The following is a 21,899-nucleotide window of genomic DNA, read 5'->3' on the forward strand; positions in this document are numbered from 1 at the left end:
AAAAAATTTGCAATTGTTACACCATTACACTTCATTAATTAATTAATTAATTTATGACCCTAGTTTCTCCAACAGCAGCAGAGAGAGGCTGCCAGGAGTAAGCGGAGGGGGGTGTTGACTCTGCAGCTCACTTTTTAGGAAGTTGACCTGGGCTGTAGTTACAGGTTCGGGTTTCACTGGGATCTTGCAGCGAGGCCGCACCCCGTCCAACAGGCTCTGCTTCCTGTTTGCACTAAAAGGACCCTTGGGGCTCATTGGCTAAACTCGGCGTAGTAGCACACTGGTGTGGTGCTAATCATCAGTGACCCGTATGACACTTTAAACCTTATAGATCTATCAGCAGCCTGTGTTCTCAGATTACTCTCAACATCTCGAAAGTCATGTTTATTTTGTTTAATGCCCGAGCCTGTGCGCGACTTCAGTTTCATTCGCAGGGTAGCACATCACTTGGAGTTAGTCGAGTGTTGATGTGGCACATTCGGTTTCCACAGTTGACGTTGAAGCAGCTGTGTGGCTGCAGCGATTAATAAGAGATGAATCATCACTTCCCAAATATTGTGTCTCATCCTTTGTGAGTCATGAGCAGCAAAGTGTTTCTTCTGTCTGAGAAAATTGATCTCTAATGACACATGAGTGAGAGGTTTTAACTCTGAACAAAATGTTCGATTCAATGCGGATCTCTTTGTAGGCCAAACAAAATACCTTCTTTCTTTCTTAAATGAGATACTTAGGTTTATTTTCTATTCTCGGTAGAAACTAATCCAAATCTCTTGTAAAGTAGAAAAAATATGTGAAGCAGCTTGAGCTAATTCTGTGATAGGCTATTTATAGTTTTAAGAACACTTTGCTGTTTACTGTACTATGCACTGATTTGCAAGTCTATTCAGTATAGAGCACTCAAAAGTCCACGCTACATAATGATGGATTATAATAATGATGCACATAATGATAAACTGATTCTCAGTCGCTGCTCACTGTAACATTTATGTTTATCATTATCGTCCGCAGTGGTTCTCAAACTCAAAGCTTTATAATCCACTTTATTAGATACACTGTGCTTGTACTGAAGCCTTAATTCTTCGTGGCAAAGATTCAACAAGATGCTGAAAACATTCCTCCGAGATTTTGGTTGACATTGAATTAATAGGGTCTGTAAATCCATGGTCAGAATCTCCCATTCCAGTATACCAAAGGTGTTGGATTGAGATCTGGTGGCATTTTAGTGCTATATTTGGCTAGAAAGCCATACTTATTGTAATAAACTAATGAGACTCAGACTTTAAAAACAGATTATAAATTCTGAGTCTTCATGGTGACTAAAAGAAGTTTAGTTGGATGTACTTTCAGATTGTGGTGGTTAATCAGTGGATTCAGGGGTGAATTCCCACAGATCCCCTTTAATCTGGAACCGGGCACGTTAAGGTCGGAGTTTGCCGGTCTCTGCGTGAGTTATTGTTATATGTCAGGCGCTATTACATAACACACAGTCTGGAGATTGTGTAATATTTTTAGATAAGAGCAGAGAGAAGCAGCTACAGTAAGCGTACAGACAGTTACAGTATGTGCGGTGCAAACTGATGGTGTTACATTCTTCCTATGCCTGCAACACACATGGCGTGAGCGGGATATGATTAGAAAGACCAACATTACAAAATGCAACACAGGCCATGTGTTTTTCAAAAGCTCAACTTCTGTCTCTGCCGTTGCTCTCGGACACCTGCTGCACAATTCAGCTCTGTGCAGCAGTATGCAAAAACAGCTCATTGAGGTTAAATAATTAAAAGAGACTTCTAAAAGAGTTTTTTGAGATGTGAGGGCGGGGATCTGGCTCGAGTTTCTGAGGGCTTGGCTCAGATGCTGGTTTTACACTCCTGTGTGTCCTGCGATAGTGGATGAGGTCTCCAGAGAGGGGAGGTGAAAGGGTAATCCGATCCCACCTGCTGACACAGCCTTCCAGGATAAGGCCGAGGATACAACTACAGGTCCGTTAGACAAAAAGAAACTGTGCCACTGACACAACCGGTGTGAATATTTAATAACCTAATTTTAAAGAAACCCTTGTATTATCACTTTGCAGTAAACAGAGGCTGAATGGGGGTCTGCAGGAACACCTTTGTGTTGTGATCTTAATTAAATACTTTTGCTTTTGGTGTTAGTTTCTATTATTGTTTCATCGCTTGTCGTATTGCAGTCGTTTCAGAGTGAACCTTTAAAAACGTAGCCTTCTGTCTTGGCTCTCTCTGTCTCTTTTTCTGCCTCTCTCTCTCTCTCTCTCTCGCTCTCTCTCACACACACACACACACACACACACACACACACACACACACACACACACACACACACGCACACACACGCACGCACATGCACACACACCCCATCTGAATCAGAGCTTCCACACAGAAACTGATAATGGGCCATTGTGTGCAACGTGGTCACAGGAGCCAGATGATTGAGAACCAAATTAACTTTCCTTCTGAGTGACTCTTGAGTGAACTGAACACATTGACAGCTCCAGAGTTCACACCAGTGTCGAATTCTGGTCTGTTTAAGTGAACCGGGGTCTCTCAGGCATCTTTAAAGTTGTTGCTTTTAAGGTCTATGACCTGTTGGATACAGTGAAATTTAACACACGCTGTACTGATAGCGTACCAGCACAGAGAGAGGCATAAATATCAAGTCAAATATCAGAAAAGTGATGACAGTTATTTACTACTTTGTGTTCATTTATTATAAACTCTAGTGTTCAAAAGAGGTTATAATAAATGAACACAAACTGGTAAAACTTGCAACAAAAAAGATACCAGACTGATCGTCACTTTAATTCTGTAAAACCTGAATCATTAACTAGTTGCCTGAAAATTCTAATTTTTTGAAACTGAAGTGTTTTTGGAATTAAATTTGTATAACTTTTGCTCAAAAGTTTATTCAAGTTTTTCAGGTGTCAAAAACTCACAAAACGTCATGTATCAAATATGTCACACTTGGGCCTACGGGGTTAGGGAATTTACCATGTGACCAAAAGTGCCGTATAAGTACCAGCGTGAACTGAAAATCTTGTAAAAAAAAAAATCTTTCTAGCTGTGTCTGTGTCTTTAAATTTAAGAGCAGCATTAGGGGATGAGAAGTGATGCTTTTGTTCTTGTTGGAGAGTTTGCTATAAAGATAAAACACAAGCAGTGACGTGACTAAATAATCCTGGAAGCTAAGCACCAGCTATCAGTTCAATAACTAGGTCACAGAAACTTTCCTTGAGACTAACGTGTCCAAGATCGCGCCACCTTTTCATTCACAGTGAAATTCATCCAGATTAAAGCTCTCTAAGGCTAAAATGTTTTAAAGCCGAGTAGTGCCATACTGTGGTCTGGGAAGTGCAAGTTCAGCCACGTTTTCCTGAAGCACATCCCTCTACACTCATGGTATTCCCTCTGGGACTTTATCAGCGCTCCAAGCTCATCGATCTTATTGCCCAATACCTCACAGCCCTCATGATGATAGCTGGAATGGACGATTTATATTTCTTCCTCTTTGTTCTCTGCTTAGATCCAGCTCTGCAGCCCCATTATTTCCTCCCTGGCTCATCAGGGATAACAGTACTCATTCCATTCAGGATTACTGATGTACTCAGTGCCATCAGTTGGTCTCATGTAGAAACAATTCCACTGGGAAAAAGGAGCAAGAAAAAAAGGCACACAAAGGAATACAGTTATAAGACCTTAATAACAGTTAAGACAATAGCTTAAGAACACACACAAGCTGGGGCAATCGTGTCTCAAGAGTTGGGAGTTCGCCTTGTAATCGGAAGGTTGCCGGTTCAAGCCCCCAGCTCGGACAGTCTTGGTTGTTGTGTCCTTGGGCAAGACACTTCACCCGTTGCCTACTGGTGGTGGTCAGTGCTCCCCAGGGTAGCGCCAGTGTCCGGCAGCCTCGCCTCTGTCAGTGCGCCCCAGGGTGGCTGTGGCTACAATGTAGCTTGCCATCACCAGTGTGTGTGAATGGGTGGATGACTGGATGTGTAAAGTGCTTTGGGGTCCTTAGGGACTAGTAAATACAAATACAGGCCATTTACAAGCTGCTGCCATCCTCTGGCCCCCAAATACTGACTGTGTTTGTTTTTGTGTTTATGTGCAGAGAGCCTGATATTCCAGCCTGGGCTCCTTTACTCTACCAGCTGCAGCTGCTGGACTTCAGAGAGAAACCGGACCCATTAACTCTGCCCATTGCAGACCGCATCCGCATCGGCAACCAGAAACGAGAGACAGGGAATTTTCATTTCCAGAGGGAGGAATACAGCTTGGCTGCCCGGGCCTATTGCGTGGCTCTGGATGTGCTGACCACACGCAGCAAAGGTAATACTCCCTTACTTTTGACTGTGCCAAGGATGCTTTGGCAGAGACAAAGAAACACACACAGAGAAAACACAAACCAGGGCACATAAAACACAGACTAAGAGACCTGAGACACCTTATTGCCACATCAGCCGGGGATGACATAACAGGTTAGCGCTCTCCTCACTTCTGCCGTCACACTAATCGCTTCAGCACGATGTAGCGGCACGTCTATCTGAGCCTGGGGCTGTGATCGTTTTTTTGGGCTTACTTCTTTTGCATAATCAAAGCTAATCAATGGTCTTATTTTTTCTACTTACTTAATCACTTTGATCATTGATGAGGCAGGGTCGGGCCAAGAGGAAAATGTGACTGAACATGTCAGCAAAGAGAAAAACATGCACTGCTTCATAATGCAACAATGACAGCAGACCGGTGAGACAAGTCACCATGGCACTGAAGAGAGGAGTTTATCAGGGCATCGAGATCATGTAATTAGTGGATGAGAAGATGACCAGCAAAAGGGAAAACACAGACCTTATCTCTTACTTGTGTCATTCGGAGCCTAACACACAAAAACCAGCTCGGCACACACGAAGATTTAAAATCAATATAATCAATTAACTGGTAATTACGTAAGAATAAATATGCTCTTGCAAAATATTAGAAATGCAAAACTAAATTAATTTTGTGTCATTTTTTTTTAAGTAAGAACTTTTAAGTTTACTGCGTGGATGGATGAAACATGGTCATTTGAGCTGAAGTGTCCTATTAAATGTGGAAAAAGGGAATATTTTCACTTCTATGTCAAACGCTGTTCAGCTTTTAAAGAAGGAAAAAAAAGAATAGTGTTTGGTTTGAAGAGGAAATGTCGTTTGAGTTTGAGGTTTTCAAGCTCAATATTTAGGCTTTTTAAAAAACGAATTTAATAAGTAACAAAATATTATTAAATAATTAATTTATGGGAGAAGAGCGTCAAATGAAGTAAAACTCGAGCAGATGACCGTCTAAATTATTTGTAGCACATTGATACCAACACTGATATTGTTTTCGGATCGACACTAGCTCGATAGAATCAATACTTTGATTCTATCCTCTAAGTTCAGTATGTAGCCCACACAAGTTGGAGCTGGAGTTTTAGAAACCGGCGCATTTGCATAGCAGGTCTCCAAAAAACACAGTTTCAAAATACATGAGTTAGAATTTGGTAAATGTACGATGATACACACACACACACAAAAGCCACATAAGCTGCTTTTATATGTTAAAATATCATTATTGGTATTGGTATCAGCAATACTGGCCCTGCATTTACTTGATATCGGATCAATGCCAAAATTTGCAGGACTGCACATCATTATTATACATTCAGTTTACAACAAAATAGAGAACCTAATAACTTTGTATAAAACACTGCAAAACACTATGATCCCCATGTTTTGGCTTAAATATTTGCAGTTAACTGGAGACCAAACAGTTGTTTCATACCTTGTCCGAGCACAATGAAGTGCAGTGCGTGTTGTTAGTGTGGCCGCTGCTTGATGCGTCCAGGTGCTGTTTAAAAAGGTGAGCCCAAGCGCCTTTCACTTGGACTCGAGCACAGCATCCACGTAGTGTGATGCCTATTTCATATCACACTGCTTTCAATGCTTCCTCAGCTTTCCTGTGTTGAAAATGCTTTGTTAAGTAATTAACATATATGTGGGGACAGTGTGTCACTGCTTCCCCAATTAAGCCACAAAATGCATAAAATTATGAACCCCTTTTTCTCTGTAACAGCGCTTTTCAAGAGCAGGTGTGCACATAAAGAGGGAGAGGAGCGAGTGCTGAGACAAACTGAAGTGTTTTAGGGTCTGGGTCATCAGGGGCAGTGTGAGCGTGGGGATGGGTGGCCTATAGTCTGTGATAGTTATTGCTATGATGTGAGTTGCATGAAAATGAAATAGTGGTTGAACAGTTAACACTGAGACACTGACACAGACTCGTATTTTGAATTAGCTTGTGAAAAATGGGTCCATGCATGAGAGTCATCGGTCCTCTTTATTGTCAGATCACATTTAAAATAACTGATTTTGATTTAATTCTTTGCAAATTGCCACATCACAATCCTGACATGCAAATATTTGGTTAGCTATTGTCATGTTGCAAATCGATTAGCCATTTGGGCACAGCATGTATTATGCTTCATTCAGTAAAACTAAGTTGCATGTTTTTCACGATTGACAGCCAAAGCACTCTTTGGCAAAAGATCAGATTAATGGATGCAAAAGTTGGTTGTTTTTTTCCCCCTGTTTATGCGTGATGTACATAATTTCCTAAACATAACTGTCTTATTTCTGATAAGTTTTTGTTTTTAAAGGCAAAAACAGGCGCAGTAAATCCAAGACGTTTGTTCAACTTGCTCAGGCGCATTTGCGTGGCACATTCACAAAAATGTAGCCCCTAAGCTGCTAACATTTATCATCCATCATGCTCAGGGCCAGCAGTAAAATCCCTTTGCACTAACCAGTGCTCATTACTTCAGTCACTGCTTAAGCCAGTTGGACATCTTTGAGCCTAATGGTAAAACCATGCAGGACAACGATAAAGCATCCAGCTGAATGCAAAAATAGCACCTGGATACGGGATAAATAGCACCGAGTTTCTCCCTGACAGTCAAGATATTACAGATAGGCAGTCATTCACCCTCACGTTTACATCTATTGTTAGTTTACAGCTGCCAATTAACCCTACATGCATGTTTTTGGGCTGTGGGATCAATTCAATCTAATGATTGTAAAGCTACAGTTGAAGCAGAAGGGTATGTTATAAGCCATGCGTCTCTCCCTGTGCAGATGGTAATGATGTTGGTGTGAAGGAAGAGGAGGAGGAGGTGCAGGACTACCGTGTGAAGTGTTTGAACAACCTGGCGACCACTCAAGTCAGACTGGAGCAGTTTGACGAGGCTCTGCACACCAGCCGAGACGTTCTGACCCTCGAGCCAAACAACGTCAAGGCCCTCTTCAGGGTAGGAAAGGTGAGGATGTATAGACAGTGTGTAGCATCTAATTTGAATCTCGCAACCTATAATTTTAAGGAGGTTTCCTGGAAGGAAGAGGAGTTTGTTAATATAGTTAGCTTTTTATTATTTTTGTGGGTAAATAATAGTAGGTACAATATTGCTATCTTCCTCTCTGTCAGTTTTTGATTTATGCTTCCTCCAGCTCTGCTCACACTGCAGGGTTTCTAATCTCTTTCAGCTCCTGTCTGACAAGAGCGAATACAAAGAGGCTATGGAAGTGCTAAAAAGGGCCTTGAAACTGGAGCCAGCCACCAAGGTGAGATGATATGGGTGAGCAGGTCCTTCTTCCAAGGCTGCCTGTGAATCCCTCCCACATAAAAAAAAAGAATGAAAAAACAGGGGAGAGGTCGCTCCAAAATTATTCCTGGCTGCCAATACGCTCCAGTCGGTCTAAATGATGTGTTTTTATTTTAAAAAGGACCTCTCGAATGTGCCATTATTGAGGTTAAAAATCTCTGCATATTATAATTTCAAGGGTAAAGACAGAGTCGAGTGCTGTTGTTAAACTTGCACTTGCACAGCGAATGAATAAATAATTTCCAGGCCTCGTGCAATTATTCAGAAAAATTCAGCTCCGTACTAAACGCTCAACATGTGTTAAAATATTTTTACATTATTACATTATAAACGATCAACCATCAAACAGCACGGGCTCATATAATAGCAGCGCTCTGAGGCTATACTTGAGCAAAATTGCGCTTTGGGCAATATGCTGATATCGCCATGCCAACGTGCAACAACGCAACTGATTTATTTAATCCCAACATGCACAGTTGGGCTTATCTTAAATAAATATAAACAAATGTAAGAAAAATCTTTGGTTGATAACAAAAAAAATGGTTTCCGCTTTATTTAAATTGACAATATTTTTTTAAATGCCTATAAAATCTCCAGTTTTTTAATACATGAAAACATTTGACCCTGGATACGGGATAAATTACCATCTCTCACATTCACACAAATGGACATAACCGCTTTATTTTGAATATTAAAGTTTAGAAGCTTTTAAATAAATTTGCTCCACATCAGCCTGAAGGAACCCTGGTGTGTTGAGGCCTGTACCATCTTGTTTTTGTGGTTTGTTTAATCTGCCAAATCCTCCACAGAGGCTCATGCAAACTGCACATCTGGCAGTCCACAGATGTGACCACATCACTAAGTGCTTTCTTGCAATCTTGGCAAAAATACCACATACATACATAACTTACATTTTTGTAATGCGGAGAGAGTAACCAAGTCCTCCTTTTCAGCTACAGCAGAGAAATGTACAAATGCTGCAAAGATTTGAATTAATCCTAGTTTATGGTCATTGCTTACTCCAGCACCGCAGGATCTGATCTACAGAGTTTGAGTACATTTCTGCCAATGTTACAGTGACCTGATCTATAGGGCGCACTGCCACAGTCACAAATATGCCTGGTCTTGTCTAGACAAAACGAAAATATCTGCTGCTTTGGTAATTACACGCTTGTCCCAGCAGTGGATGAAATGCTTTAGAGAAACCTGATTTAGCTGCTCTGTGAGAAAGTTGGTGCACTGCACTCTGTAGTGGTGGGTCACCCAAAAAAAAAAAATATCAGAAATTCCACTGAAAATAAGAAAAATGGCTTACTTTTTATGGCGAGCTACAGTTTTCCGATGATAAATCTGCCATTTAAAAAATATAAAAGGTCCTCTGTGTGAAATTTGGTTACAAGTGCAAAGCTGTTAGTATAAAGTTTAAAATGTGACTTTCATAATTCCCTGGTCTTTAGCATAAAGGTCTACTTTACTTTCAGATCTCTGCTTTCACCTGCTGGACACTTTTAAAACTGCACCTTCACCCTTTGAGCGTTTCATTTTTATTTACTAGAAGCATCTTCCTCCCCCCCTTACAGGCAATCCATGTTGAGTTATCTAAACTTGTCAAAAGGCAGTCTGGAGGCAAAGAAACCCAAGAGTGGAAATCCAAACCAGCAGAGATGCTTGGAGACAATATTGCACCTTTCCTGATCCCATCAAAGAAGAAGCCATCTGTAAGCTGTGATTATATCTACTACTTTTTTTTTTTTTTTTTTTAAATTGTGATTGCCACGAATCTGGCATTGACTGGAACTACCGTGGTGTTTTTGTTGTGTTTTAGGGAATTTCCTGGAAATTTATACTTGGAGCTCTGGTGGTGGCTCTGGGCAGTTTGGTGACGTCAATGATTTTGACTGCAAGAAACTGAAATCCTCTGCTGGAAGTAGTTCGAAGATCATCATCTTCATATGCAGGAGCAGAGTTTGGTCTCGAGTCATCTAATAAGTTTATATGAAAAGAGTTTTCTGCTGTTGATTCAACACGACAGCACTGGAGCCTGAACTAAAAAGCTCTCGTCTGAAAAACGAATAATAAAACAGAGTTCTCAGTAGGTTTCTGCTGATCGATACGACAGAAGCTTCTCAGCTTTCCAGTTCTGTCTGTTTCACTTGGAAAAAGGATTACGTTTCTCTTTGTTATAAATAATGGGGCCTGGAAAATGTTCCGCTATCACAGATGTTCAACAAAAAACCCCCAAAAAATTAGTGGATGTGAGACTTTTGTAAAGAAAAAACCCAGTTACAAGCAGTTTTATTTACACACAGATAAATCCTTCAATTAGTACAAGCGATAAACCCGCAATGTAGTATTGCTTACAGTGACGATGAAAACAAAAAAATTTAATATTTTTCCCCCTCTTATGCAACTCTAGAAAAGAAATCTGGGGGGGGAAAAAATAGTGCATTGATCGAAAAAAAGTGTTTGTGTATCTGGCAGTTACAGTTAAAATACTTACATTAAATCAAAATGTAAACACTGTTGCTTATTTTATAAAATAACCTACCAAATAAATAAAACTTTTTAAAAGAAATATAATGTTGTACATTTATATTTGCACATGTGCAATATTCCCACAATAGAAACCTTCATATAACAGTTTTTAAAATTTGACATTTATTAAATAAAAGTAGCACGTTGTCCTTCGTTGCTCTGTACAGACATGAGTCGTCTACAGTCCACAGCAGTTGTTAAGAGTTTTCTTTGGGCTGATTTGATTCAGTCTGACCTGAGAGTCTGACTGCGGCCTCAGTTTGACATTTTTCTTCACTTCTCTGTGTGAAAGTAAAAAGGCAGGAGTGTTGCCACGGGTTACCAAGCAAAAAACGAGCAAAGAAATTAACTCAAACTCTCTCTCTCTGACCTCCTACCTTGCCAGATGAAGCACAGCCTCTGTGATGTTTGTACCCTCTTTGGCACTCGTTTCGCAGAACAAGGCACCGTACGTCTACAAGCAAAGCACCGACATCCCTGAGTGCATTCAGTTTACTTAGACACCTTAGACGCCAGGTGTCTGTATAAATACTTTTCCACTAGGTGAAATGGAGAAAAAAAATAAAATAACACACCTTGGCCAACTTTTCACCGTGCAAACTGCTCACACAGCTTCCCTCAGGAAGCTCCCCTCGGAGGTCCACCTTGTTTCCAATAACACACATGGGTATTTTCTCCTCCGCTGACTCCTTAAAAGAAACAAAGCAGACGATAAATTCTGTTCCTAGTTTTTAAATAGTGCTTCTTTTGTCATCTTTTCAACAACTGATCGTCACCACTGCAGTTACCTGAATCTGATCCACCCATGCTCTGACGTTAAGGAAGCTGCTTTCTGAAGTCACGTCATAGAGGAGCAGGACTCCGTGAGCTTTACGGAAGTAAGACCTGGCAATACTACGAAACCTAAAATAAACATAAAAACTCATTTTACTCTAGTGTCTTTTAATTGAGTCAATAATTAAAGAGGTTTACATGTGTTAGAACCAAAATGATAGCACCACATTTTCAGTTTTCATTAAACGGTTCTCATGGAGGTGCTGTACCTCTCCTGCCCCGCTGTGTCCCAGATCTGCAGATTTGTCTTCTCGCCATCCACCAACATCCTCTTCATTTGGAAATCAACCCCTGGGGAAAAAAAGAAAAGAAAAGCAGATTTATATCTCTGAGATCAAGCGAGTGCCAGTGTTTAATCAAAAGATATGTTTGCCATGGCACGCACCCAGTGTTGTCTGAATATCATCTCTGAACTCGTTAAGGGTCAATCTCAGCAGGAAGCTGGACTTCCCCGCTCCTGCGTCTCCCGCTAAAACCAGGCGGTACATCTGGGTGGGCTCATCACATGCTTCCATGTCTGCTTCCAACGGCTGCTTAAAGGGAGCATAAGATAACAAGGTTACCCAACACTGACCATATAAAGCAAGCATCATTTAGTTACCTTTCAGAAATGAGACTACGCAGCACACAAAACTAAAATTTAAATCAATACAAAATTACAAGAAAGAGCAACGCTAAACACAACACCAAAGAAGAAACCAAAGGAAAAGTGGGAATGCAAAAACGTTAAATCAAGAACCGGTTTACCTTTGGAGAAAAGACAGATAAACGTCTTCGTAGGGAAGAAGCGATGGAGGTGGCCATACTCGGAGCCATTGACACGGCAGCTTCAGATTTCACTTCTGATATCTGTAAGAAAAACACAAATTCAATGTCCCGAGAGCAGAGGAGCATATTGGCATCGAGCGATCCTGGACCTGTCCCCCACCTCCATGTCAGATGGGACACACGAGTAACTGAAGTGCACAGTTTCCACCGAGCTTCTGCTGTCGTCGCTGTCGTAGTCACTGCCCGAGCTCTCAGCTGTGTCCATCGGCAGGGAGACCCCACTGTCCAGGTATTTATCGGCCCAGGTGGCCACATGAGAGTAGGTCAGTTTGCTCGGGACCTCCAAGCTGTACGAAAACACCCGACGCAAACTATGGCTTTAGATGTGACACTTAAGTGCGTAGACATCAATCGGTAGAGGCATACAGGTGTGTAAAAATCTTTATATACCCGCTATGGTTGAGCGTGCTCTGTCGGAGGGGTTTCATTCTCCTGGCTGGGATTTCATTTTGGGGAGACAGCTGTTGAGCAGATTAGGAAAGTCAGGGAGAAAAAAAACACCTTAAACTCATGAAAACAGTTGACTGTGAGCTTCTACCTGACAGAGCCAGAGGGTATAGGGAAACATGCTATTAGAACAAAAGAGACTTACCCTTCTTTTAGCTGCAACTGCTTCACTTGCCAATACCGAGCGCAGGTCGTCATTACTGTCATACAGCTTTTTATTCAGTTCCCTAATGATGCATTTAAGGAAATACGTGAGAGTCGCATATACATACAATTATTGCACTTCCTTACTTTACTGTATGGGATTGTCAAGCAGTCAAACACTCCTTATAAATGGTCAGTCAATGCTACTATTTATGTGTAGTTTTTATTCTAAAGACATAATTTAAACAAGCACGCAACATCCCCAGGAGCGGCATACCTTTGGCCACTTTAGTAGCTGTCCAGTGAATTCACAGTGAGACAGCACACGAGCGTTCACATTAGTCTGCCTTAAAGGTTTTACCATTTAACTAATAAAATCAGTCATTATGCAAATAGCAAAAATCCCACTATTCTGTTACCCCCAGTTAGTCCAGATAAGTGGCAGACTCATACAACTAGATTAGAAAGATTAGAGGCATTTAGGAGGTACTTGGCTCTTCTATTACATCGTAGGGAGAGCAATAAATATTTGCATGAACTTGGATTCTCAAATCCAAGTTCATGTTGTTTATATAGAGCTCATAAATGTCAAACAGGAGTGACACTGTCAAACCTGTGCGCTTTATTTACTCACGTAGAAGAGCTTGAAAGTACTGACTAGAGTCATTACATTATTGTTTTAAAAAGTCAGCATAAACACATTATTATGAGCTTAAAGGCAGACTTACTGGAGAATCTGAATCTGACTGGAGTACGACTGGTATTCCATAGCCATCCTCTTCAAATCTTCCGTTTCTCTGTGAAAGGACGCACACACCTTATATGGATTGTGGTTTCTGAGCGTCAGAATCGTCAGGTCAGGTCTGACAATAGCTTTACCGTTCATGTTGAGCTTTCTGATCCGCATACACGTTCTTCAGCTTGTCCAGCTCTGAGTGCAGGATGGCGATGTTTGTCTGGGCTTGCAGAAGAGAGCCGCGTAGCTGCTCGTTCTCCTGTGAGGAGATTCGGTCAATGACAACATAAAAATAAAGATAAAAACATTTTGGGATTTACTGGACTAATCTTGTAGTTTGACTTACGTGTGAGAGATTGCTGATTTGTCCGCTCAGTCTGAGCATCTCTTCCTTTGAATGGTTCAGTTCAGAGTCTTCTTTACTCTTAAATCAATTAAAAAAAACAAAAGCAGTTACATTAAGATTTGGTTAAACAGTTTTACATTTTAATTATATGAAGCAAAGAAAAGCCAAAATACAAAGTAACAGCCACCAGATCTTTTATTGTGAAAGAATGAAACACCAGCAGTTCAGAGTTTAGACATTTTTATATATAAAGTTCAAACCATTTAAATAAAGGATGATTTTTAAGAGAATTGCAACTCATTTGTAGCAAACAGGATGTTTTACAGTTTAAAATGACCTGATGCTGCGATTTAGAAACACTGTTGAGTGTTTCTAAATTACTTTAAACACACAGACTTGCCTCCAATCTCTTGAAACGTACCATCTTATATCCATCAAACTGTATGCTCACAATAAGTTAATGCTGTGTAAGAGCAGCTGATCTATCACGTTCACCATCTACAGGACAAGGAAACCAACTGCTTCCACTATACTGTATGTGCCAAGCAGACATTTGGTACTATTGCAATACAGAGGAGTCTTACTATTAAAGCTACACAGTACTCCAATTACATGTCTTACATAATAACCTAATTGCATTGTTTTGTTTACTTTGCAAGTTCACGTAATAATGTCTCGTCTTCCTCGTTGATAGGAAATTATTAACCAGGAATTACTGTCAAAAACTTAAGTAGATGTTTTTAAGATGACTTCTGCTGAAGGTTTAAATTCAAAACGGCTTAAGTGAATCATCAGAGAGTCTTTATTTGACCGGGCTGATGTTGGTCACCATCCACAATAGTCACAGACACTGGAAATTTGTCTGACACAACATATGCTGCATGAGGTGGCAATCATATTTTTGCATTGTGGACACCAAAATGCTAGTGTGGCCTGTAGATGAACTACAGTAAGCCACATAGAGGTGCATTTTTGTGACGCTGTAGCTTCTTAAAGGCTTTTAAACAGCTGGGTACTGTAACACTAACTGATATTTTTGCAAAGAGCTGCTTCATGTGTTTAATCAAAAAACGCTTGGCTGTGAATAGGCTGTAGTCAACATAAAGGGGTTACACATAGTGTTTTTTTCGTTTTTAAATGACCCGTTTTGCAGGCATCCTTAGGACTCTGCATTATCAAACTTGCTCTGTTCTATATTCTATATCAGGTCAGTCCTTTTTGCCAGTTGAAATATTTTCATAGAACTGTTATATTTGTTGCAGTTTCTCGTTCCCTCTTTGCCACACCTCTCTTTAAAAAAAGATTTGTTTTTATCTCAGCGAGTCTTTTTGCCAGGATAATTAAAAGCATATCTAAAAATCCAAAAACTGATGTCAGCTTCTAACTTGTGACAGGAAAGTTAAAAATCACACATATACATAACTCCCGTGAGATATGTCTGACAAATTATGACAACAAGTGCTTTACAACACTTTAAAGTCGATAATTTTCAGCAGACACTGGCAATCACTGTTTGCCATGACACAGGGACAACTCGCTACAAGAAGCCAAAAAAAAAAAAAAAAAAAAAAAGGTTTTGGCCAGTTCCTGCTTTAAATGGGTGTGGAGTGAATTTCTGGCTTCACTTTTTATGCCTCATTTACTCTATGCATTTAAATGCCTCCAGCATGGTTCGATTGAACAGTACAGGTAGTGTCTATACAATGTGTGCTTTTACATCTATGTTAATGCACGTAATATGAAGCCTTAGAATGAGCGCAGCTAGTCTCCAAAATACACACAACTCTCTCTTAATTATGCTTTCCCTCTTTTTTTGTCTCCTCCTTTATTCAATTCATCTTTCCTCTGTATTTTTATTCACTATTCAAATCACCAAGGCTAACTTATTGTATAGCTAACCACAAATGTGTATGTTTACATTACATTTTCTGCTACGTCTAATGTGAACGGAGAAGCAAAATGCACCAGTAAAAAGTCTTGTTTTTAAGCGAAATCTTGACATTTTCTGGAAATGCTGTCATTTCTGGATGAAAGGTAGTGAGCAGACTATATCTGTCTGCACGGTCCATCACACTTTCCCAGAAAGCAAGCAGCAGCAGCTAGACATCCTACAAGAGCTTGTGTGTTGCTTTTCAGATACAGAGGCTTTCTTCTCTTTTTGTATGTTGTTAGAGAACATCATGGGGGAACAAAGTAGACAGCTGTCTGTGAAATACGAAAAAAAACAACAACCTACCTTTAACAGTCTTTCCACACTGGCATGCAGGTCTGCAACTTCATTCTCATGCCTCCTCTGCAAGCCGGCCATAATTTCTTCCATTTTCTTTCTCTCCTGTGAAACCGAAGCAGTTAGAAGTGCAGGCCAGCTCAGGCCTTGAAGAGGGGCTTTCCTGTGACTTTACAGAGGCTCTTTGTGAAAACACATGTAACTAGCTGCTGTGGGCTGTGCCACAAATTTGCAGGTAGCTCACATGAAACACTGAGGAATGAGTGCAATCTTTCCACTTCAACAGGGAATCAAATGCAATCATTTAGTCCACTTGTCTGCGTGCTGTTTATTGATTAAATATGCTGCCTTTCATGATGAAATTTCTTACGTTTAACTTCTAAGTATTGAAGTAAATCACAGGAGCAACGCTTCACATACTATGAACCCTGCAGCTATTCCACTCACCTCGTCTCTCGCCCTCTCCTCCGTCCTAGCGAGATGTTGTTGTATATCGTCCTCCAGCTCTGTCAGCTGACTGTGATTTAAGCCCTCGGCTCTGTTTGAACAGAAAAGTCTGTTTGAGTCCATCCTTCAAGCACGCTCAGTCAAAGCAGATCCTCCAACAGCAATCCGAATACAAAAATGAGCAGCACATAAAACCAGAAGAGTCCATTTATTTGATCTAGCTGACTGATTTGACTTGAAACCTGCTACACTTGTGGCTTCGCTCTTCAGCTCAGACAACACGAGAGCCAACCAGAGTCGAGGGAGGGACAGAATTTCAAAACAAGACTCCCCAGGTGATTGCTACTGAGGTACTGATTACTGCCAGTGGAGTTTCTTAATTAGATGCCCACACACATTTATTCTACTTTATGTGGGGAAAAGGTTACTTTATAGATACAACTAATGGAAACAGATGGAAATACCCAAGCTATGAAACAATTAAACGACTGGGAAGGGCAGCAAATTTTAGTCTTCCTACTTCCTTGAGAAAGGAATGTTAACTTTCCCATTCCATGCAGTTAGTGAAGCACACAAAGCTCTTAGAGACACACTCACTTTTGTTTGTTATGACAGAGATTCCATGGCTTAACAGACTGTCTTTACAGGAAATTATTAAAAAGGCTGAAGTCAAACCTTGATTAACCCTTTAAGACACAAACTACTAAAAGTCACTGTTTGGCTACTCAAAGTAAGCAATCAGGAGTGGTTGTAGACCTTAAGCAGCATCAACTTTTTTGTAAAAACATCCATCTTCTTCTGCTTATCCAGGTCAGGGTTGCAGGGGGGCTGGAGCCTATCCCTAACACATAGAGACAGACAACCATTCGAACTCAGGTTCACACCTACGAGTGTCACTACTAAGAAAAACATCAGATAAAGCTGCACATTTACGGAGCAGATAAACAAAGGGGAAAAAGCTGAGATAGTTAAGTCTCGGCTGATGGGTGTTACCCATGGTGCAATATTTCTTCACTCACCCACTTTCACTCTCCATGTATTTATGAACCACCTTGCATTCAATTATTAGTTTTTATTCGTCTCTGGCTCGCTTACACAGTGTGTCTTTTATCCTGTCTTCCTATTAAAAAGGAGTTTTTTCTTCCCACTGACACTAAGTGCTTGCTCATAGGGGGTTTTCTCTTTATTAGTGTTGGGGATTTACCTTACAAAAATCCTTCAGGCAACTCTTGTTGTGATTTAGCACTACATAAATAAAACTGAATTGACTTCAAAGGAGCTGCAGGAAAGTTTGGCATTCAGTGGAGCAGCCACATGATGCATGGACAGGGTCTACACAGAAGAGAATTGAACCTAAAAAAGATGATTTCTTTAAATTTAGGATTAGCGTCTTCAAACAAAGCACAAAAAAGCCCCTCACAATCCCCTCATTTGGCGAGTACAGGAATCGGTGGTATTTAGAGCTCGCTATACCTGCAACACAGCATAAAATACTTCAAAACTTTAAATGATCTGAATGTAAAAGTGGTTGAATATCTCACAAAAAGACTTTGTTGTATAAAAGGAAGTTTTTGTGTCAGGATGCGATTCAGAAGCACAGTTTGACACCCATGTCAGAGAAGGATAGAGGAAGACCTTGTGTATGCAAACCACTGGCAGTGTTATACTAAGAACACCCTAATCCAAATCACAGAGGTGCTTTTATTATTGTTATTTTTCTATTTCAGAACAGTGACTGATGAGCCAGCTGACAGATGGCATATGAGACTGCAGCAACATCAGAAGGGTCAACTAGCAGTTAGATCTCCACTAATCAGAACTGTTGAAATCTGCACAGATTCACAGTCTGCCCAAATAAACATTTAACTCTGCTGTTGTGTCTCTAGCTCATTTGGGGAAAACAATTACAATACATTAGCTTAAGAAAATATGCAAATTGCACACTGACAAAAGTAGTGAAGACCGGAGGGTTAAGCACTTAGCAGCTTCAGCAGTTAGATAGTAAACCACATTAAAAATGCACTTTAACTGCATCCACAAGAGGGCAGCCACTTCATATCTGCTCATATCATCACTGGGACCCATGTGCTGTGACTTCCTGCTGATTGTTATATACTGATTTGACTTTACAAGCTCCTCCTAAATCTACTGACCACACGCAGGACAGTTGCTCTTACCGCTTCAGACTGGTTTCAAGCTGTTCACACTGAAGTCTGCTGTCCAGGCTTTGGCTGATCAGGGAGTGGATGAGTTCCTCATACTGCTGCAGGAGAGTCATGTTTGCAGAGGAGTGAATGGCCTTGTAAAGATCGGCCAGCTGCTCCCTGAAACTATGACAACACAACAGTTAGTAACCACCTGCTAACTGACATGTTTTCAGTTGCATATTTTGACTAAAATATGGTTTTAGCAGCAAATTATAAACTCCTGGAGGGCTAAAAGATAGGTGTTAAAAGTTGATCGTTTCAGAAAGAGAAAGCAGTGCAACAGACCATTCATGATGGATATCCACTGTGGAATAAATGGGTGAAACAAAAAGGTAGAGGTAAACATCTTTTGACAAAATAGTGCTGTAATTTCTGTTTCAACCCTTCAATTAAAAGATAAAACTTAGTACATCAGTCGGTATCTTGAGTGTTTGAAATCTACTCTGATGTGGTGTACAGAGCTACGTTTAGGACATTTTTCTCAGTGTTAAAAAAGTTTCTAGATCTCATTAGTATACAGCAAGATAGCAAAATCTAGCTTTTCTAGGTTTGGAGAAGATCTATACAGATCTAAAACAGTTTGGGTTTCTGTGTGTCACTGATCACCATTAGAGAAAACTGTGAAAACTTCCATTTAGAAATAATGTAACAAATATAATGCCAAGCTGAGCTATGCTTAAAGATAGTTGCATTTTTTAAACTATATTTTTCTGTATTGTTTTCTTTTTTTCTTTCTACAGTGTTGAGTCACATAATACAATACTGAAATGTAACTTATTACAAATACTAATATTTTACTTTGAGTAAATGTCCTTGAATGTTCTATACAAATATTGTACTTTGTATTTCATACCATTTAATGTAAAGCTATTTATTTCTATTATTATTATTATTATTATTATTATTATTATTATTAATAATAATAATAATAATAATAATAATAATAATAATATTTAACATATACAATTATAGTAAGTAATGAAAATTGCCAGATGGTGCTAAAATGATTTATGCATTAATTAAGACTTCATCGTTGCTGAAACCATATACTTACATCCAAACCATAAACTGGCCTGACCTCTCCTTTAAGTCATAGAGCCACACACATTTCTCCCAGCCAGTCATGGGATCTAACCCCTAAACATCAACCCTACATACAAATAAAAACTTGGAAAAAAAAAAGTCACAAATGCAACAAAGTCTCTTTTTTTTCCAAGTCTTTCACTGAGTGCCCTGATATCAGTTAATCAGTAATAGTCCAGCAATATAATTGTGCATAGTACTTTAGGCATTTTAGGTATATTTAGTACTTAAAATGAACTTTACCACTTTGACCACTTTGCAAGAAACCTATTCAGTATAAACCACTATTTGAACTCATGTGCGTCAGCAGTTTTTAATACATCACATGTTTTTCTGACAGATATTCTGATTTCCTGTACTTCCCTCCGGCTTCCTCTTGGTTCCGAGTGGCACCCCATTTAAAAATCCTTTATAAACGCCCCTGCCACTAAGAAAGATGACATCAGTGACGATACAAAAGTTATGGGACGTAGGTATATACTTATTATCTTAGTATAAACGTCCAGTGTTTTTTGATTACATTCAAGCTGTATATCGTTTTTAAGGGTGAGCTTGTTTATTCTTCCAGTACACACCTGTACCGCATGACTAATCAGTGCAGCACAAAGCTAACAGTGGGGCAGCAGTAACCACTGGCCAGGTAATTTCCAGCCAGAATACGGGTAGAGCAAACTGGAGCTTCCCGGATGTGAGTTTACCTTTCGGTAAGGATGGATTTCGTATCTGCCTTGTCTTCAAACTCTTCCCAGGGGGAGTCTTGTGCTTGGGATGCCCCTGCGCCGAAAGACGCCAGATCCAGAGTCTCCGAAACCTCCTGAAACCTGGAGGAAAACCTGTTGTAGTCGATGTATCCGTCTTCGTGCGGGTCAAACTTGTCAAACAGAGTCCCGATCTCGGTTTCAGGGACGCTGAGCTCACGGCAGACTACAGTAAAGTCCTCGTACTCGATCTTACCGGACTTGTTCACGTCGCAAACAGAGAATAATCTCCGAAGGTTGGGTCGCTCCATAGTTACTGGTTTAAAAATAAAGTATAATCCAGAAAATGTTAGAATTTAACAAACTTGAGCCAAAATAAAAGCCCCCACCATCGTCTCAGAGTTACTGTAGAGGATTGGTCCAAACCTGCCTGTAGGCGGGTACCAGCCGAATCAATGGACCCTAATGTGCCTCCTCGTTTGGCTTGGACTGGAGTTAGATGTCATGTATGTTTGCAGTGACGCTGCGATATAATAGAACTACAACAGACAACGCAGGTGCTTACCTGTGTTTACCTTTAAGGTGTGTGTGCTCCATGTGAGAGTTTTATCAGATAACCTGCGCACCATTGTTTGGCTGGGTTTGCAGAGTTTCTGACAACACCCTGAGAGGAAAAGCGGTAACCTGTGCTCAGAGTTGGGGCCCACAGTTTGTTCCAGCTGGGACTGCAGCAGCGTTTTGAAGTCACTGGCCACTTATTTAGAATAAGTGTTCCTTGAAATAACAACATTCCTAATCAGCCAATCACATGGCAGCAACTTAGTGCATTTAGGTATGTAGGCACCAATTGTGAAAGTTCAAAATGAGTATCTGAATATAGAAGGGTGAGTTAAGTGACTTTGACTATGACATGGTTTTAGGTACCAAGAAAGATAAATATCTGCTTCAAGCTAATAGTATGAAAACAGGAAATAAACCATGTTATGACGAAGTAATGCAGAAGAGCGTCTCTGAGCCCAACATGATGAATTTTCAAGCAGGTGAGCTACAGCAGCAAAGGATCACACCGACCTCTGCTCCTGACAGCCACAAATAGAAAACTAAGGCTATAAATCACACAGGGTCACCAAAATGAGACAAGAGAAAAGTGGAACTATTGCTTTGTTCTGTTTTTGCAGCAACTTTCAGATGGTATAGTCAGAAATTCGGGTAAACAACATGAAAGCATGAATCCATCCTCCTTGGTAATTAGTGGTTCAGGCTGATGGGGGTATAATGGTGTGGGGGATGTTTCCCTGGTTGCCCTAGTACCAACTCAAGCTGGAATACCTGAAACTGGGTAAAGCTGCTGAATATCAGTATCTCAGGTTAATTTTGAACGGCACTTACTATTGTATGAGTTTATAAAGCATTTATGTAGTTATTATTTGCAACATATATCAGATGGTGCTGCCGCCATGCGGTAAAAGAAGAAATTCCAGTTTATTCTGTTTATGATGGCAGTCCATAAATAATACATTTTAAGGTAGGAGCGAGGGGCGATTTAAATCGGACCTAGGGCCATGATTCACAGTCACTTCAACGCGCTTTATATTGTGAGGTAAAGACCTTACAATAACACAGGGACAATCCCAATAATCAAATGAGCCCTTAATGAGCAAGCACTTGGGAACAGTGGGAAAGG

General features: G+C 40.3%; 2 protein-coding genes across 5 annotated transcripts in view; one reads left to right on the top strand and one right to left on the bottom strand.

Annotated features, from left to right (window-relative positions):
• Positions 1-10,785, top strand: part of fkbp16 (FKBP prolyl isomerase 16) — a 32,634-nt gene extending 21,849 nt beyond the window's left edge. The window contains exons 4-8 of the mRNA XM_004553201.3: positions 4,129-4,346; positions 7,160-7,341; positions 7,565-7,642; positions 9,264-9,401; positions 9,509-10,785. Of these exons, the coding sequence (XP_004553258.2) occupies positions 4,129-4,346; positions 7,160-7,341; positions 7,565-7,642; positions 9,264-9,401; positions 9,509-9,595 (703 nt within the window). The 3' untranslated portion in view covers positions 9,596-10,785. The remainder of the gene's footprint in view (positions 1-4,128; positions 4,347-7,159; positions 7,342-7,564; positions 7,643-9,263; positions 9,402-9,508) is intronic.
• Positions 9,946-20,929, bottom strand: rasef2 (RAS and EF-hand domain containing 2). Of its 4 annotated transcripts, none has more exons than XM_004553198.3 (18): positions 20,781-20,929; positions 20,216-20,531; positions 18,405-18,557; positions 16,228-16,318; positions 15,790-15,885; positions 13,554-13,631; positions 13,351-13,466; positions 13,200-13,268; positions 12,473-12,554; positions 12,271-12,341; positions 11,981-12,167; positions 11,800-11,901; positions 11,438-11,582; positions 11,262-11,343; positions 11,007-11,121; positions 10,794-10,907; positions 10,596-10,672; positions 9,946-10,499 (listed from the first exon to the last, which is right to left on the bottom strand). In XM_004553198.3, the coding sequence occupies exons 1-18, from the start codon at positions 20,842-20,844 to the stop codon at positions 10,397-10,399; spliced, it is 2,061 nt and encodes a 686-aa protein (XP_004553255.1). In that variant the 5' UTR covers positions 20,845-20,929; the 3' UTR covers positions 9,946-10,396. The 4 variants fall into 4 exon arrangements, with proteins under 4 accessions (XP_004553255.1, XP_004553254.1, XP_076741897.1 ...); XM_004553197.3 differs by having other exon boundaries at positions 11,438-11,585; positions 20,781-20,921; XM_076885782.1 differs by lacking the exon at positions 20,216-20,531 and having other exon boundaries at positions 11,438-11,585; positions 20,781-20,926.
• Positions 20,930-21,899: the final 970 nt, after the last annotated feature.

The sequence above is a fragment of the Maylandia zebra genome, linkage group LG7 (genome assembly GCF_041146795.1).
Source record: "Maylandia zebra isolate NMK-2024a linkage group LG7, Mzebra_GT3a, whole genome shotgun sequence".
Lineage (NCBI taxonomy): Eukaryota > Metazoa > Chordata > Actinopteri > Cichliformes > Cichlidae > Maylandia > Maylandia zebra.

What these genes read in the sequence shown, in the direction of transcription:
- rasef2 (XM_004553197.3), bottom strand. Translation starts at nt 20,844, where the DNA reads ATGGTGCGCAGGTTATCTGATAAAACTCTCACATGGAGCACACACACC. An exon ending in CACCTTAAAGGTAAACACAG is followed by an intron (nt 20,532 to 20,780) that starts GTAAGCACCTGC and finishes TTTTTAAACCAG; the next exon opens with TAACTATGGAGCGACCCAAC. An exon ending in GTGTCCCATCTGACATGGAG is followed by an intron (nt 11,902 to 11,980) that starts GTGGGGGACAGG and finishes TTTTTCTTACAG; the next exon opens with ATATCAGAAGTGAAATCTGA.